The following is a 15,109-nucleotide window of genomic DNA, read 5'->3' on the forward strand; positions in this document are numbered from 1 at the left end:
CTTCTGTTAGGTTAAAGGTGTGAGTCACAGTGCTCACCGCTACTGTTAGGTTAGAGGTGTGACTCACAGTGCTCACCGCTACTGTTAGGTTAGAGGTGTCAGTCACAGTGCTCACTGCTTCTGTTAGGTTAAAGGTGTGAGTCACAGTGCTCACTGCTTCCGTTAGGTTAAAGGTGTGACTCACAGTGCTCACTGTTTCTGTTAGGTTAAAGGTGTGAGTCACAGTGCTCACTGCTTCTGTTAGGTTAAAGGTGCCAGTCATGCTCACTGCTTCTGTTAGGTTAAAGGTGTGACTCACAGTGCTCACTGTTACTGTTAGGTTAAAGGTGTGACTCACAGTGCTCACTGCTTCCTGTTAGGTTAAAGGTGTGAGTCACAGTGCTCACTGCTTCTGTTAGGTTAAAGGTGTGACTCACAGTGCTCACTGTTACTGTTAGGTTAAAGGTGTGACTCACAGTGCTCACTGCTTCTGTTAGGTTAAAGGTGTGACTCACAGTGCTCACCGCTACTGTTAGGTTAGAGGTGTCAGTCACAGTGCTCACTGCTTCTGTTAGGTTAAAGGTGTGAGTCAGTGCTCACTGCTTCTGTTAGGTTAAAGGTGTGAGTCACAGTGCTCACTGCTTCTGTTAGGTTAAAGGTGTGACTCACAGTGCTCACTGTTACTGTTAGGTTAAAGGTGTGAGTCACAGTGCTCACTGCTTCCTGTTAGGTTAAAGGTGTGACTCACAGTGCTCACTGCTTCCTGTTAGGTTAAAGGTGTGACTCACAGTGCTCACTGCTTCCTGTTAGGTTAAAGGTGTGACTCACAGTGCTTACTGCTTCCTGTTAGGTTAAAGGTGTGACTCACAGTGCTCACTGCTTCTGTTAGATTATCTGGTTGCGGTTTTCCGTAACGTATCTTTATTCTTATCTTATCTGTCTATTATAATCAATGTGCAGTATAGTAGGCTATGTTTATAATTATATTCAAATAATGTTTCTTAATTCTTTCTGTTTTTACATTAAGAATACTAGTTATTACCTGCAGTGTGTGGATGTATGTATGAAACGGTGTATAAGATATTTTTTACATTTGTATCTTCGTAATATTCGTAAAAGCTGTTGTTGACTTTTACAGTTATGGTCCCCATGTTGTTTACTTGTCTATGTTGTGATAATGCACCTGACCAAATTTCTCCAGTTGGAGATAATAAAGTTATTCTTATCTTATCTTATCTTAGGTTTAAGGTGTCAGTCAGTGCTCACCACACCATCTTTGTATCCCAAAAGAGAAGGTGCAGGCATCAGTAAACACAGCGAAAATTTCAAAGAAGACCAGGAAGCTGCCAGAGGATTGTAATGATTTGATATATGACATTGTTACCTCTGGAACATTCAAAAAGCTAGTAATTGTTGGCTCCAGTGTCAGTTCATTCAAGTGATTTTGTGACATTGGAAGGTCTGTATCTGCTTATATAAGTATTGTGACATTGGAAGGTCTGTATCTACTTATGTAAGTATTGTGACATTGGAAGGTCTGTATCTACTTATGTAAGTATTGTGACATTGGAAGGTCTGTATCTACTTATGTAAGTATTGTGACATTGGAAGGTCTGTATCTACTTATGTAAGTATTGTGACATTGGAAGGTCTGTATCTACTTATGTAAGTATTGTGACATTGGAAGGTCTGTATCTGCTTATGTAAGTATTGTGACATTGGAAGGTCTGTATCTACTTATGTAAGTATTGTGACATTGGAAGGTCTGTATCTACTTATGTAAGTATTGTGACATTGGAAGGTCTGTATCTACTTATGTAAGTATTGTGACATTGGAAGGTCTGTATCTACTTATGTAAGTATTGTGACATTGGAAGTTCTGTATCTACTTATGTAAGTATTGTGACATGGGAAGGTCTGTATCTACTTATATAAGTATTGTGACATTGGAAGGTCTGTATCTACTTATGTAAGTATTGTGACATTGGAAGGTCTGTATCTACTTATGTAAGTATTGTGACATTGGAAGGTCTGTATCTACTTATGTAAGTATTATTGTGACATTGGAAGGTCTGTATCTACTTATGTAAGTATTGTGACATTGGAAGGTCTGTATCTACTTATATAAGTATTGTGACATTGGAAGGTCTGTATCTACTTATATAAGTATTGTGACATTGGAAGGTCTGTATCTACTTATGTAAGTATTGTGACATTGGAAGGTCTGTATCTACTTATGTAAGTATTGTGACATTGGAAGGTCTGTATCTACATATGTAAGTGTTGTGACATTGGAAGGTCTGTATCTAGTTATAAAAGATGTACACGTTGCATGTCAACATGGCAAGGATTTTGCGCATTTCCGGTAATGGGTAGTTACGGATTTGGAGCATTTGTCAGTTGAAGAATAGGCCTGGGTGTCTGTGACACTGCAGATTGTTGTGTGTGCATTATGTATCTGTGCGTATGTGTGCATGCATTTACACGCTTGTGTGAGTGTGCATGCTTTGTAGGTGTGTGCAGGTTCGCTGAGTGTGGCCCAATTTTGTTCTCATTTTATTTGCCTACTTAGTATCTCTCTCTCTCTCTTTCTTCTTTTTCTTCATAGTTATTTACATATTTGTTTACTTTACTTACTTCATTTTATATTATGTTTGACACAAACCTAGGACAGGCTCTTAAGGCCTGACAGTGTGTTGGTCAAGTATGTGCTTTTTTTTTTTTAACGCTGATGTGGCGTAGTGTGCATGGATCATTCCTTACATTTTGACGCCTCCTTGGAAGTGAAACAGAAAAACTTGTGTGTGTGTTTGTGTGTGTGTGTATTTCAGCTGAAGAAAGAGCTGGAGAGCTTTGGGCCAGACTTCTTTGAGGAGATAGAGGACCTCAAGTACAACTACAAGCAGACAGTGGAGCGATGCAGCCTGCTGGAAGACAAGCTTCGAACTCTGGCCCGCCAGTTTGGGGTCTCTGTAGGGGTGCCTGGCATCAACTGATGCTGTTGTCCCCCCTCCCCCCGCGCCCTGCCATTGACTGAACAACACCTGCTATCAATCCGTGATCAGTACAGATGATGCTGCCCCCCCTGGCATTGACTGAACAACACCTGCTTTCATGGATTTTGACTGAACAACACCTGCTTTTAATCCGCGATCAGTACAACTGATGCTGCCCACCCCCCACCCCCCCAGCATTGACTGAACAACACCTGCTTTCATGGATTTTGACTGAACAACACCTGCTTTTAATCCGTGATCAGTACAGCTGATGCGGCCGCCCTCCACACCCCTGTTATCGACTGTGCTGTCTTTTCACCAAGGCCTAGCACTGATGTACTGTGAGACTGGCCAGGTTTCCTGTGCAAAGTGCAGGGCATGGACACTCAGGAACACTCCGTTTTTTTTTGGTTTTTTCCCCCTAACCAACACTTCCCACACAATCCGTCCAGTTTCTTTGTGTGTGTGTGTTGGCGACGCCCCCTGAACTCCACTGCCCTTGTGTCCACGGCGTCTTGTCCGCTGTCATGGTGACTTTTGGGCACAGTTATCTGTGATGTATTGGCGTTGTGTGTTGTTGATAGTTAACTCATTGATTTGATGTGTGTTAGTGTGTCAGCCTTCATGTCAGTGTTTGTTGTGAGCAAGCCAGACGTTATTTTCTGTGGCGCTGCTGTCTCGTAGTGCCAGGTTCAGAATAAAGACTGGATGGTTTGTCTTCACCCAACCCAGTGACGCTGCTCTGCGTTGTCCTTGTCTGTCTGCCTGCACTGTGTGTCTGTTCGAACTGTCAGACGTGTGTACTGTTCTTGGGGAACCGTCAGTGGACGTGTCCCCTGTTCAAGGGAACTGTCAGTAGACATGTGTTTCGTTTTTTGTTTTTTCCTGAACTTGCTTATCCTGTGTTGCATTCTGTTTACACCCAGGACATGTGATGTGCTTGTTTTTTATTTGGAAGTTAGCACGCATGTTGTTGTAATTGGATAATCTTGTTTATTATGTATAGTTATGTTCATGTTTCTTTAATCCTGTGTTGAATATTTTGAATGTCCTAGGTTCATGTGCATGAATATGAACGTACTTGTGCCTGTATTTCCTTCTCTTTTCTGAGGTCCTGTGGGACCAGTGTCAACAGTGTTAAGCCCTGACAGGCGATGTGGTCAGCTGGACTGTGCACCACAGAGATGAAAGAATGCATGATGTGCCGACATGATACCATGCAGTCTGAACTGGGTTGGGTGTAGGCCTGTCCTTTGGTTTGTGCCCTGAGGTGTCAAGACTACTGATGCCTTTTTTTTTGTTTTGGATGGGGAGAGAGGATAATTTATTAACATTTTTGATTCATGTTTGTTTTTTTTTAGTTTACTTGATTATGATTCTCATATACATGACAATTTGTATCTGAGTAAATTGGTTATGACTTTGTGATACCCAAATAAAGATAACTAGCTATGTACACTGAAGTTGTTTCACAGAGGTGTGAATTCAGTGTTCTTCTCCACTGTACATCTCTTTCCACTGTACATCAGTATACACTGGGAATCTCTGCATGCACCTCTCCCATCTCTATACACTGTACATCTCCCTTCTTTATACATGGTACATCTCTACGATCTCTATACAATGTACATCCTTATGCACTGTGCATCTTTCCCAAATTTTTTCTGTAATCTCTCCCATCTCTGTACACAGGACAAGACTCACATCTGTATACACTGTACAAGTCATATCTATGTCCACTGTGCATCTATATACATTGTACAGCTGTCCCAATCTATATAAACTACAAATCTCCCATCGCTATACATTGTACATCTCTGTACATCTTTGTATACTGTACAATTCTCCCTATCTTTATACACTGCACATCTCTTCCAACTCTATGTAGTACATCTATATCCATCTCTATACACTGTGCATCTCCCCCATCTCTATGCACAGTACATCTTCCCCATCTCTGTACACTGTACATCCCCCCCATCTCTATGCACTGTACGTCTCCCCCATCTCTATGCATGGTACATCTTCCCCATCTCTGTACATCTCCCCCATCTCTATGCACTGTACATCTCTATGCACTGTGCATCTCCCCCATCTATGCATTGTACATCTTCCCACATCTCTATGCACTGTACATCTCTCCCCATCTCTATACACTGTACATCTCTCCCCATCTCTATACACTGTACATCTCTCCCCATCTCCATACACTCCATACACGCTGCAGAACTCCACTGCTGCCTCGGTCCAGTAGAGAGCGACCTTATGCCCTGGGCCGCCTGTGTACAGGTATGTGACTACAGCTGCAGTGTATCCGTACGTACAGCTTTGCCACTCCCCCATCGCCACAGGACTTTAGGTGCTGCGCGATGTAGTTTAAAGTCATGACTTGTGCTTGACTTGGATTAAAGTGAGGGAGAGTTGTGCAGGTCGTCAGACTCTCTCTCTTGTCCCGGCCTATCTGGGCCCAGTGGCAAGACGTAGACAAGACGGCTGGAGATAGGTCAGGATGCAGTGGATGGCTGGCAGTGTTCTGCATGCGTCTCACTGCGCCCATTTAGCGTTCCAATCCGCATTGCTGAGAATCGCTTTTCTGCACGTTGAACCAGTGATGGTTTCTTCCGCGCAGTCTGCCGAATCTAGGCTTCAAACTCTAGGTAGACAAGCCCTAAATGTGGGTCCACGGCAGTTCTTGCGGCATACTCACAAGCCTTCCTACCGTTGTTTGGGCCTCATTTCCAAAGGTGTCGTTATTTGGGCATCCTCATCCGCCATTGCAGCCGTTGGCAGATGTCTCCTCTTCCGCCTGCTCCGCTGTTGGGATGACCTCCTCGTATTTGACCCATGCATAGGAGCTGGTTCGTGGGCACCAGGGCGTATCCACACATCTGTTCGCCATGCGCGCCGCACGTTATGTACAAGGGGCCAGCAACCACCTCCTTAACCCCTTGAGTGCCAAAGCACGTATCAGTCACGTACATAGTGACGTCACCGATGACGTCACCAGAGGAAGGGAAATAACTCTGGGAAACTGAAAATTCACAGAGTTTATATTTCCAGTCCATTTTTATACACTGAACATCTGTGTACACTGTACATCTCTGCCAATCTCTATACACTAATCTCTTAACATTTCTCCAATCTCTATCCACTGTTCATCTCTCACCATTTCTATACTCTGTAATCTTACCTTTCCCATCTCTATACACTGTAACCTCTAATCATCTCTGTACAATGTACATCTCTCCCGTCTCTACATACCTCTCGCATCTCTCTACAATGTACATAACTATACTCTGTGCATCTCTCATCTCTATGTAGTATCCATAAATATACGCTGTACACCTCTACAATCTCTATAGACAAATCTCATCTCTGTACATTGTAATATCTTCCATCTCCATACACTGTACATCTCTCATCATCATCTATACACTGTGCATCTCCCCCATATCTATACATTGTAATCCCTCCCATCTCTACACAATGTACATATACATTCATTATACATCTCTCCCATCTTTACACACTATACATTCATTTAATCTCTTTCATCTCTACACGCTGTACTTCCATCTCAGATATCTGCAAATTGGCCGTTACTTTGCCACAAATTTACCGTCACTTTGCACACAAATATACAGGATGCAAAAATGATAAAGAATAAACCTGAGGAAAAACTGAACAACACTGAATTTGCAGAGACAGACAAAGACAGAAAGAGACCAGTGCATCACTGCACGAAGTTACACACACACACACACACACACACACACGCCTGTGCACGCAAACAGCACTGAGGAGAACAAAAAAAACGGGGGGGGGGGGGGGGGGAGAGAGAGAAGAGAAGCCATGAATCAATGCGTTTTATTGAAGTGACATGCCCACGGCAGCGATTCTCAATTTGCAGTGAACACTGTAAAGACACTGTCTTGGATTTAACACACTGCCTCAACGATGCCTTTGTTCAGCCCCGAATCACAATCTGCATCACGGATGCTTGTGTTCAGCCTCAAATTGTCGCCTGCAATGGTTGTCGTCGGCGACAAGTTTGGCACGCCTCATTTCCAAAGGTGTCGCCAGTGACGACTGATGCTGACCAGCTGCTTCAACCGCTTTACCTTCTTGCTTATTGTCAAAAGTTTTGAGTTTTGCAACACACACACACACACACACACACACACACTACACACACACTAACACTCACAGACAGAGGGGGGGGGAAGGGGGAGACAGAAATAAATGCATCATTGAGAGTGAGAGTAAAAAGATACTGTTAAGGTCAGATCAGTACTTACGCGAAATAAAACAAGTAGGTGATTCTCCCACACCCCTCCCAAAGTTGTGGCAAAGTTGTTGTTTTTGTTTGTTTGTGTGTTGTTTTTTTTATCATTATTATCACAACAGATTTCTCTGTGTGAAATTCGGGCTGCTGTCCCTAGGGAGAGCGCGTCGCTACACTACAGCGCCACCCATCTTTTTGTATTTTTTCCTGCATGCAGTTTATATGTTTTTCCTGTCGAAGTGGATTTTTCTACAGAATTTTGCCAGGCACAACCCTTGTGTTGCCGTGGGTTCTTTTATGTGCGCTAAGTGCATGCTGCACACGGGACCTCGGTTTATCGTCTCATCCGAATGACTAGCGTCCAGACCACCACTCAAGGTCTAGTGGAGGGGGGAGAAAATATTGGCGGCTGAGCCGTGATTCGAACCAGCGCGCTCAGATTCTCTCGCTTCCTAGGCGGACGCGTTTGGAAATGAGGACTAGCAGGACTGGCCCTGGCGACATGCGTGGTGGGCGACACCCCGTCCTGGATGGAGTGATGTCCTAGAGGTAACGCGTCCGTCTAGGAAGCGAGAGAATCTGAGCGCGCTGGTTCGAAGGCAGATGCACAGGTAGAGTGAGACAAATTTATTCATGGGTTTATGGCAGAGAGTGACATGGAATGTCAAAAATTAGCAGCACAAAGTCAAACGTCACCAGGTGACGTCACCACATCAGTGGTGCTGCCGGTGAGGCAGACCTTCCTTTCAACATGCACAGGTCAATAATCATAATCAGGTCAGGTCGCTAATCCGGATTGTCCACTGATCCCTGGCTGGCGGGGGTTTAGGGACCGGTGTGGGCACGGAGTGGACAGCGCTGTTGAACAGCCCTCGGCCAGCTCTCGGCAGCGCTGTGACTGGCGGTCAGCACAGCTTTAACAGGATTATCATAGTCCTGTGGACTGACCGACTTGGACTTTGCCAACTGTGGCTATATGATACACTCATTATAGAAACAGTTTTGTGCCGCTGGCAGCTTTGTACAATCTTGTGTAAAGAACTAGGAGCACTGGGAAAGAGAGTGAGAGGAACAGATCTAAAGGAGACAGGAAAGACAAGCAAAGACAGGCAGACAGACAGACAGTAGGAGAACGTAGAAGAGGAAAAGATATAATCAGTGGAAACCAAACCAGACTGAACAGAAGGGAACACAAGGAATGTACATAGATATAAAGAGACGGGATGGGAGGGAGATGGGGGTTAAGGACACAGGGGGTAGGATGGGGAAGGGGTGTGGGGGTCAAGGACACAGGGAGTGGGGAAGGGGTGTGGGGGTCAAGGACACAGGGGGTGGGGAAGGGGTGTGGGGGCCAAGGACACAGGGGATGGGGAAGGGAGGAGCTGTCAGCACAGAGGGATGGAGACCAGACCAAAGCCAAATCTTACAATCTGTCGAAGCACACACACAAGAGCGACAGAGGCGTACAAAGAGAGACAGACAGCCGGAGAGAGGGGGGGGGGGGGAGTGCGGGGGACGGGGACGGGGGCAAGGTAAAGGAGGGTGCAGAGTGCATTGAAAGGAAGAAGAAGGAGGAGGAGAAAGAAGAAATAAGAAGAAGATTCAGAAGCTGAATCAAACCATATTGCTTGGAGCCCACGGACCTCAAAAGGGAAAAAGATTCAGGAGAAGAAGTAGTGGAGGTGGAATCAAGAAGTAGAAGAAGAATTGAGATGAAGAAGAAGAACAAGAAGAAGAAGGAGGAGGAGGAGAAGGAGAATTAAAAGGATGAGAAGAATTGAGAAGACGAAATACTCAAGTTGTAGAATTAAGAAGAAAAGGGGGGAGGAGAAGAAGAAGGAAAAGAAACGGATGAGAAGAATTAGTGGAATATTTCACTAACAAACTTAAAAAGAACACTTATTACATTACAACACATGTGCGCGCGCGAACACACACACACACACACACACACACACACACACACACACACACACACACACACACACTTTCATTCAGTTGCTCGCTCGTTCGATCATATAGTCATTCAACTCTTTCATCACGGCATGGCAGAAAGTGGTGTGGTCAAGGTAAGCGTTTCCAACGGACCCGGCGAGCAAGTTAAGTGAAAGTATCGAAAAGAAATATCCTAATTGCAGACCAGAATACAGATATTGCCAGAGGAAGAAGAAGAAGAAAGAAGAAGAAGAAAGAAGAGGAAGAATTAAGGGAGGAGAAATACGGACACGAAGGCAGCTTCCTGGTCCAGCCATCTGTCCCGCTGTCCGTGAGGCCTTCACTGCAGCAGCAACGCCGTTGCTATGCACACGCCGGTCCCTGCTTGGTGTTGGGCCAACCCGCAGCCCCTACCCCTACCCCCACCCACATCCCACACCTTGTGGCCCGCCGCTCCGGTGTGAGGGCATGCCCGACACTACGCTAGTTTTACTTACCCCGGGCAGAAATCCTGCCTGTGGACACGCCCACACCAGATTAGCTCTCTTCGAAATCCAATTCCACACACACACCCTACTCAAAGACGTGAAAAAGCCACTGAGATGTAAATTACTGCATCTTTTGGTGTTTTAGCTCAGTGGAGGAAGGAAGTGGCAGGAGGAAGGTGGCAGAATGGTAAAGACGCTTGTCTGCCAATACAGTGTCCGTGAGGGTCTGGGTTCGAATACTGGTCTCGCCCTTTCTTCAAAGTTTGACTGGAAAATCAAACTGAGCCGTTCATGATTTGGATAAGACGATAAACCGAGGTCCCATGTGCAACTGACACGCACTTGACGCAATTAAAAAAAAAGATTATGTGGCAAATAAAAAGCGTTGTCCTATGGCAAAGTTGTTAATCAACACGTCAGTTGTTTCATTGGTCAGTTAGTGGTTGGTACGTTTGTTCGCCCGAATCAATGGGTTGGTCGTTTGTCCGAACGCAGTGACACCTCCATGAGGAACTGATAAATCGAGTTCGTCAGTGATTTAGTTAGTAACTTATCCGGTTACTTAGATAAAAAATAAAAATAAAAAAAGGGGGGGGGGGGGGGTACATGTCTGCCTCTCACCGGTTGATTCGCAGGACCACTGTGTGACTGCCTCACTGAACCAGCCTGCTTGGGGGCGCTGCCACCAACTGCCGTCTGCTCTCTCCTGTTGGCGTGCGTGGCTGATGTGCAACAGTTGGTTGTTTTTTTTTTCAAAGGGTGTTTTGTGTTCGTTGCTGTTGCTGCTGCTGCTGTCAGATTGATCGTTTTCTGTGGCCAGGAGTAGGTGTCACCACGTGCACAGCAAGTAAGACGACAGTAGGTGTTTTATTTTGTTTTTGTTTGTTTTGGGGGGTTTTGTTTTGGATTTTTTTTCTTCGTTTTTCTGTCTGTCCGTCGGTCTGCCTCAGTGTCTGTTTCTGCCTGCCTCAGTTTGTTTTTCAAGAGCACGAAAACAGTACAGCACAACATGGCCTGCAGGCAATATTTATATCAGTCATACTTTATGTCTGTCAGTCTTTCTCACGGTATGTATCTGTCTGTGAATCAGACTGTCAATCTGATCCTTGTTTTATATATTATGTTTCCCAAAAAACAAGTACTGCATTATATTGCACCCCCGAAAACGGAGTATGGCTGCATGCACGGCGGGGTAAAAACGGCGATACACGTAAATGCACACTCGTGTACATACGAGTGAATGTGGGAGTTGCAGCCCACGAACGAAAGAGTATTGTATTGCATGGCATTACACTTATGTCACAACAGATTTCTCTGTGTGAACTTCGTTTAATTGCTTCCCTGTCGTCACAGTGCAGCGCCACACACACACACACACACACACACACACACACACACACACACACATACACACACACACACGTGTGTGTGTGTATGTGTGTGTGTGTGTGTGTGTGTGTGGCGGTCGTATGTAGACCGTATATATTTACTCCCGTGACGACAACAAAACCATATATTCATTGTATGTTTTTGGGTGCTGGCGTCACGATGCTAAACAGTGGATCAAAACACACAAACAAGCTATCCTTTCACGACGTCAGACTAATTGAGTTCTTGAGACAAATCAAACAAAAAATGTTATGCCGCGCATATGTCATTTTGCTAGTGATTGGGTCACGTTAATGAAAAGCGTGCAGCACTTATAATTGGTAGGAACAGTGGAACGTCAGGGCATTCTGCTTGCGCTTTTTTTTTTTTTAGCATGTGCTTGTGTGCTCAAACAAGTACATGAATGCACACACGTGTGTGTGTGTGTGTGTGTGCGCGCGCGCGCATTTTCTAGACCTTGAAAGTAGGCAAAGGAGTCCGCCATGAACAGAGGCATCCTACACAGTTCTCTCTCTCTCTCTCTCTCTCTCTCTCTCTGTGTGTGTGTGTGTGTGTGTGTGCGTGTGTGTGTATGTTCGCCGCACAGAACTGTTGGCACGATTCCTCCAGGTCTGTCGGTTGTGTCAAGGCCTAGGTATCTGCAAACGGTTCTCCTGTCCATTCTTCTTTTTTCTGTCTTCCCCTCCGTATCCCTCAAACAACGGTTCATCAGAGGATTATTTCAGCAAGGCCCCTGGATCTTGTTACGTGGCCAAACTAAAGCAGCTTTGTATTCTAAACTGATGTCAGTATATCTTCCGTTGGTCCAATATGCTGGTTGATGGTGTGGCTCATATTCATCGGTGATATGATCAGTGTATCTGATGTTTTGTAACTTGCGACACGTGATATGATCAGTGTATCTGATGTTTTGTAACTTGCGACACGTGATATGATCAGTGTATCTGATGTTTTGTAACTTGCGACACGTGATATGATCAGCGTATCTTGCGACACGTGATATGATCAGCGTATCTTGTGACACGTGATATGATCAGTGTACCTATTGTAACTTGCGACTGGGATCTTTCGCAAGATACTGACATGAGAGTGTGCAGTGTGCTGTACAGCCTCAGTGACAAAATCTGACAGTTCGCGCAGCCTGTCCGCCACCAGCCGTGTAGAATGGTGTATTGAACGTAAATGTCTCCCTGGGGCTAACTTTGTCCCTGTGTTGAACGTAAAGGTCTCCCTGGGGCTAACTTTGTCCCTGTGTTGAACGTAAAGGTCTCCCTGGGGCTAACTTTGTCCCTGTGTTGAACGTAAAGGTCTCCCTGGGGCTAACATTGTCCCTGTGTTGAACGTAAAGGTCTCCCTGGGGCTAACATTGTCCCTGTGTTGAACTCCCTGGGGCTAACATTGTCCCTGTGTTGAACTCCCTGGGGCTAACTTTGTCCCTGTGTTGAACTCCCTGGGGCTAACATTGTCCCTGTGTTGAACTCCCTGGGGCTAACTTTGTCCCTGTGTTGAACGTAAAGGTCTCCCTGGGGCTAACATTGTCCCTGTGTTGAACGTAAAGGTCTCCCTGGGGCTAACATTGACCCTGTGTTGAACGTAAAGGTCTCCCTGGGGCTAACTTTGTCCCTGTGTTGAACGTAAAGGTCTCCCTGGGGCTAACTTTATCCCACGTTCCTTGCAGCACTCAGAGTGTCGACAGCTGGGTTGTCTGTCAGTGCGTGGGGAAAGAGCTGTGTGCTGCCCGGCAGTGTGACAGTCCACCCATCTGTGGAAACCGAGAAGGCAGCCATTCCTCGTCTTCAGAGGACTCTGTCGTGCGTACGTGAAAAGGATGAATATGGACAAAATGTCCATTTTCTATACCTTGAAAGTAGGCAAAGGAGTCCGCCATGAACAGAGGCATCTTACACAGTTCTCTGAACACAGCAACAACAGAGGCATCTTACACAGTTCTTTGTACAGAACAACAGAGGCATCTTATGCAGTTCTCTGTACACAACAACAGAGGCATCCTACACATTTCTCTGTACACAACAACAGAGGCTTCCTACACATTTCTCTGTACACAACAACAACAGAGGCATCTTATGCAGTTCTCTGTACACAACAACAACAGAGGCTTCCTACACAGTTCTCTGTACACAACAACAACAGAGGCATCTTACACAGTTCTCTGCACACAACAACAACAGAGGCTTCCTACACAGTTCTCTGCACACAACAACAACAGAGGCTTCCTACACATTTCTCTGTACACAACAACAACAGAGGCTTCCTACACAGTTCTCTGTACACAACAACAACAGAGGCTTCCTACACAGTTCTCTGTACACAACAACAACAGAGGCTTCCTACACAGTTCTCTGTACACAACAAGAACAGAGGCTTCCTACACAGTTCTCTGTACACAACAACAACAGAGGCTTCCTACACAGTTCTCTGTACACAACAACAACAGAGGCATCTTACATAGTTCTCTGTACACAACAACAACAGAGGCATCTTACACAGTTCTCTGTACACAACAACAGAGGCTTCCTACACAGTTCTCTGTACACAACAACAGAGGCATCCTACACAGTTCTCTGTACACAACAACAACAGAGGCTTCCTACACAGTTCTCTGTACACAACAACAACAACAGAGGCATCCTACGCAGTTACAAGAACGATGGTCTGGTTCATCTTGCTAAGAGCATCTCACTGGAAGCATTGCTGTTTTGTGCCGCCAGCAGGCAGCAGAGGGGAAGAGGACTGATCTTTAGCATGCATATTTGATCTTCTGCCGCCGTGCCTATAAACACGAAGGGGGCTCGGGAACCAGCAGGCCAGCACTTTTATGTTGACCAGGAAGATTGGAAAAATCTCCACCCTTTACCCAGCAGGTGGGCCGACACCCGGAATCAAACTCAGAAAACTCAGGTGAGAATCCAGCGCTCTGACCATTCGATCACCGTGTTTCCACCCCTTCCACCCACCCTATCCCCACACACCACGCACACACACCAGTTCAGTTCATATTGACATTTTCTTTGTATTTCAAGTCTTTATTGACTCGCGTGTGTTAAAAAAAAAAGTGAGTCAATGAAAGTCTGTGTGTCCATGGTAAACGTGAACGATGGCATTTTCTCGGCTCCAACAAGTGGCAAGAGTCAAATTTGGTTGGGTGGTAGGCCCAAAACAAGGCTGTGTCCACATTTCTTCCCCTCCACTCTTCTCTGTGACTGGCGGAGTGAACGTCCACGCCTTGTTGTGAGCACAATAAATTATTTATTCCGTCTTGAGGGGAAGAATTGTGGATGTTGCCCTAAATAACTTATAAGACATACAATGAAAACGAAAACATGATATTACGATTTTTGAATAGTTTTGGATGCAGCCTGATCGTGTTGATTTCTTTTCCTAGGCTTGTGGAAAAAGCAACAAAACCACAACACACACACACACACACACACACACACACACACACACACACACACACGCACACACACACACACACACACACACACACACACACACACACACACACACACGCACGCACGCACGCACGCACGCAGAGGTAGAGGTAGACAGAGAGAGAGAGGGGGAGAGATAGAAAGAGATTCATATGAGGTACTCAGCACGTGATTATCGTTTATTTCGATATGAGTAGGGGCCATTGTATTGTTGTTTGAGAGAGAGAGAGAGAGAGAGAGAGCACAGTGGTGAAGTTTTTAAACTATTTCTATTCTCCCAGTTACATAGCACAAACAAGTATTAACTAAGATGAAGACATAGACACATTTGTATACGCAAAGAAATCATAAACCTTTGGCTGAAAAACGGCTGCACATCCACACTTGAGCATTACACACAGTACAGAAACAGCAGGAGCTGAAAGGGCTCCCTCACAGCAACGTGAATGCTTGGTGTTTTCCAGTCTGCACCGTCATGTTACACACACACACACACACACACACACACACACACACACACACACACACACACACACACACATGCTTTTGATAAATTCCATTTTGCTCTGGTGTGTACAATCTTAC

General features: G+C 45.3%; 1 protein-coding gene across 2 annotated transcripts in view; it reads left to right on the plus strand.

Annotated features, from left to right (window-relative positions):
• The window catches only part of LOC143297729 (centrosomal protein of 290 kDa-like), a 123,787-nt gene extending 119,362 nt beyond the window's left edge, over positions 1-4,425 (plus strand). For both annotated transcript variants that reach the window (XM_076610165.1, XM_076610166.1), the window contains exon 58: positions 2,811-4,425. In XM_076610165.1, the coding sequence (XP_076466280.1) occupies positions 2,811-2,975 (165 nt within the window). In that variant the 3' untranslated portion in view covers positions 2,976-4,425. The remainder of the gene's footprint in view (positions 1-2,810) is intronic.
• Positions 4,426-15,109: the final 10,684 nt, after the last annotated feature.

The sequence above is a fragment of the Babylonia areolata genome, chromosome 23 (assembly GCF_041734735.1).
Source record: "Babylonia areolata isolate BAREFJ2019XMU chromosome 23, ASM4173473v1, whole genome shotgun sequence".
In the NCBI taxonomy this organism is placed as follows: domain Eukaryota; kingdom Metazoa; phylum Mollusca; class Gastropoda; order Neogastropoda; family Buccinidae; genus Babylonia; species Babylonia areolata.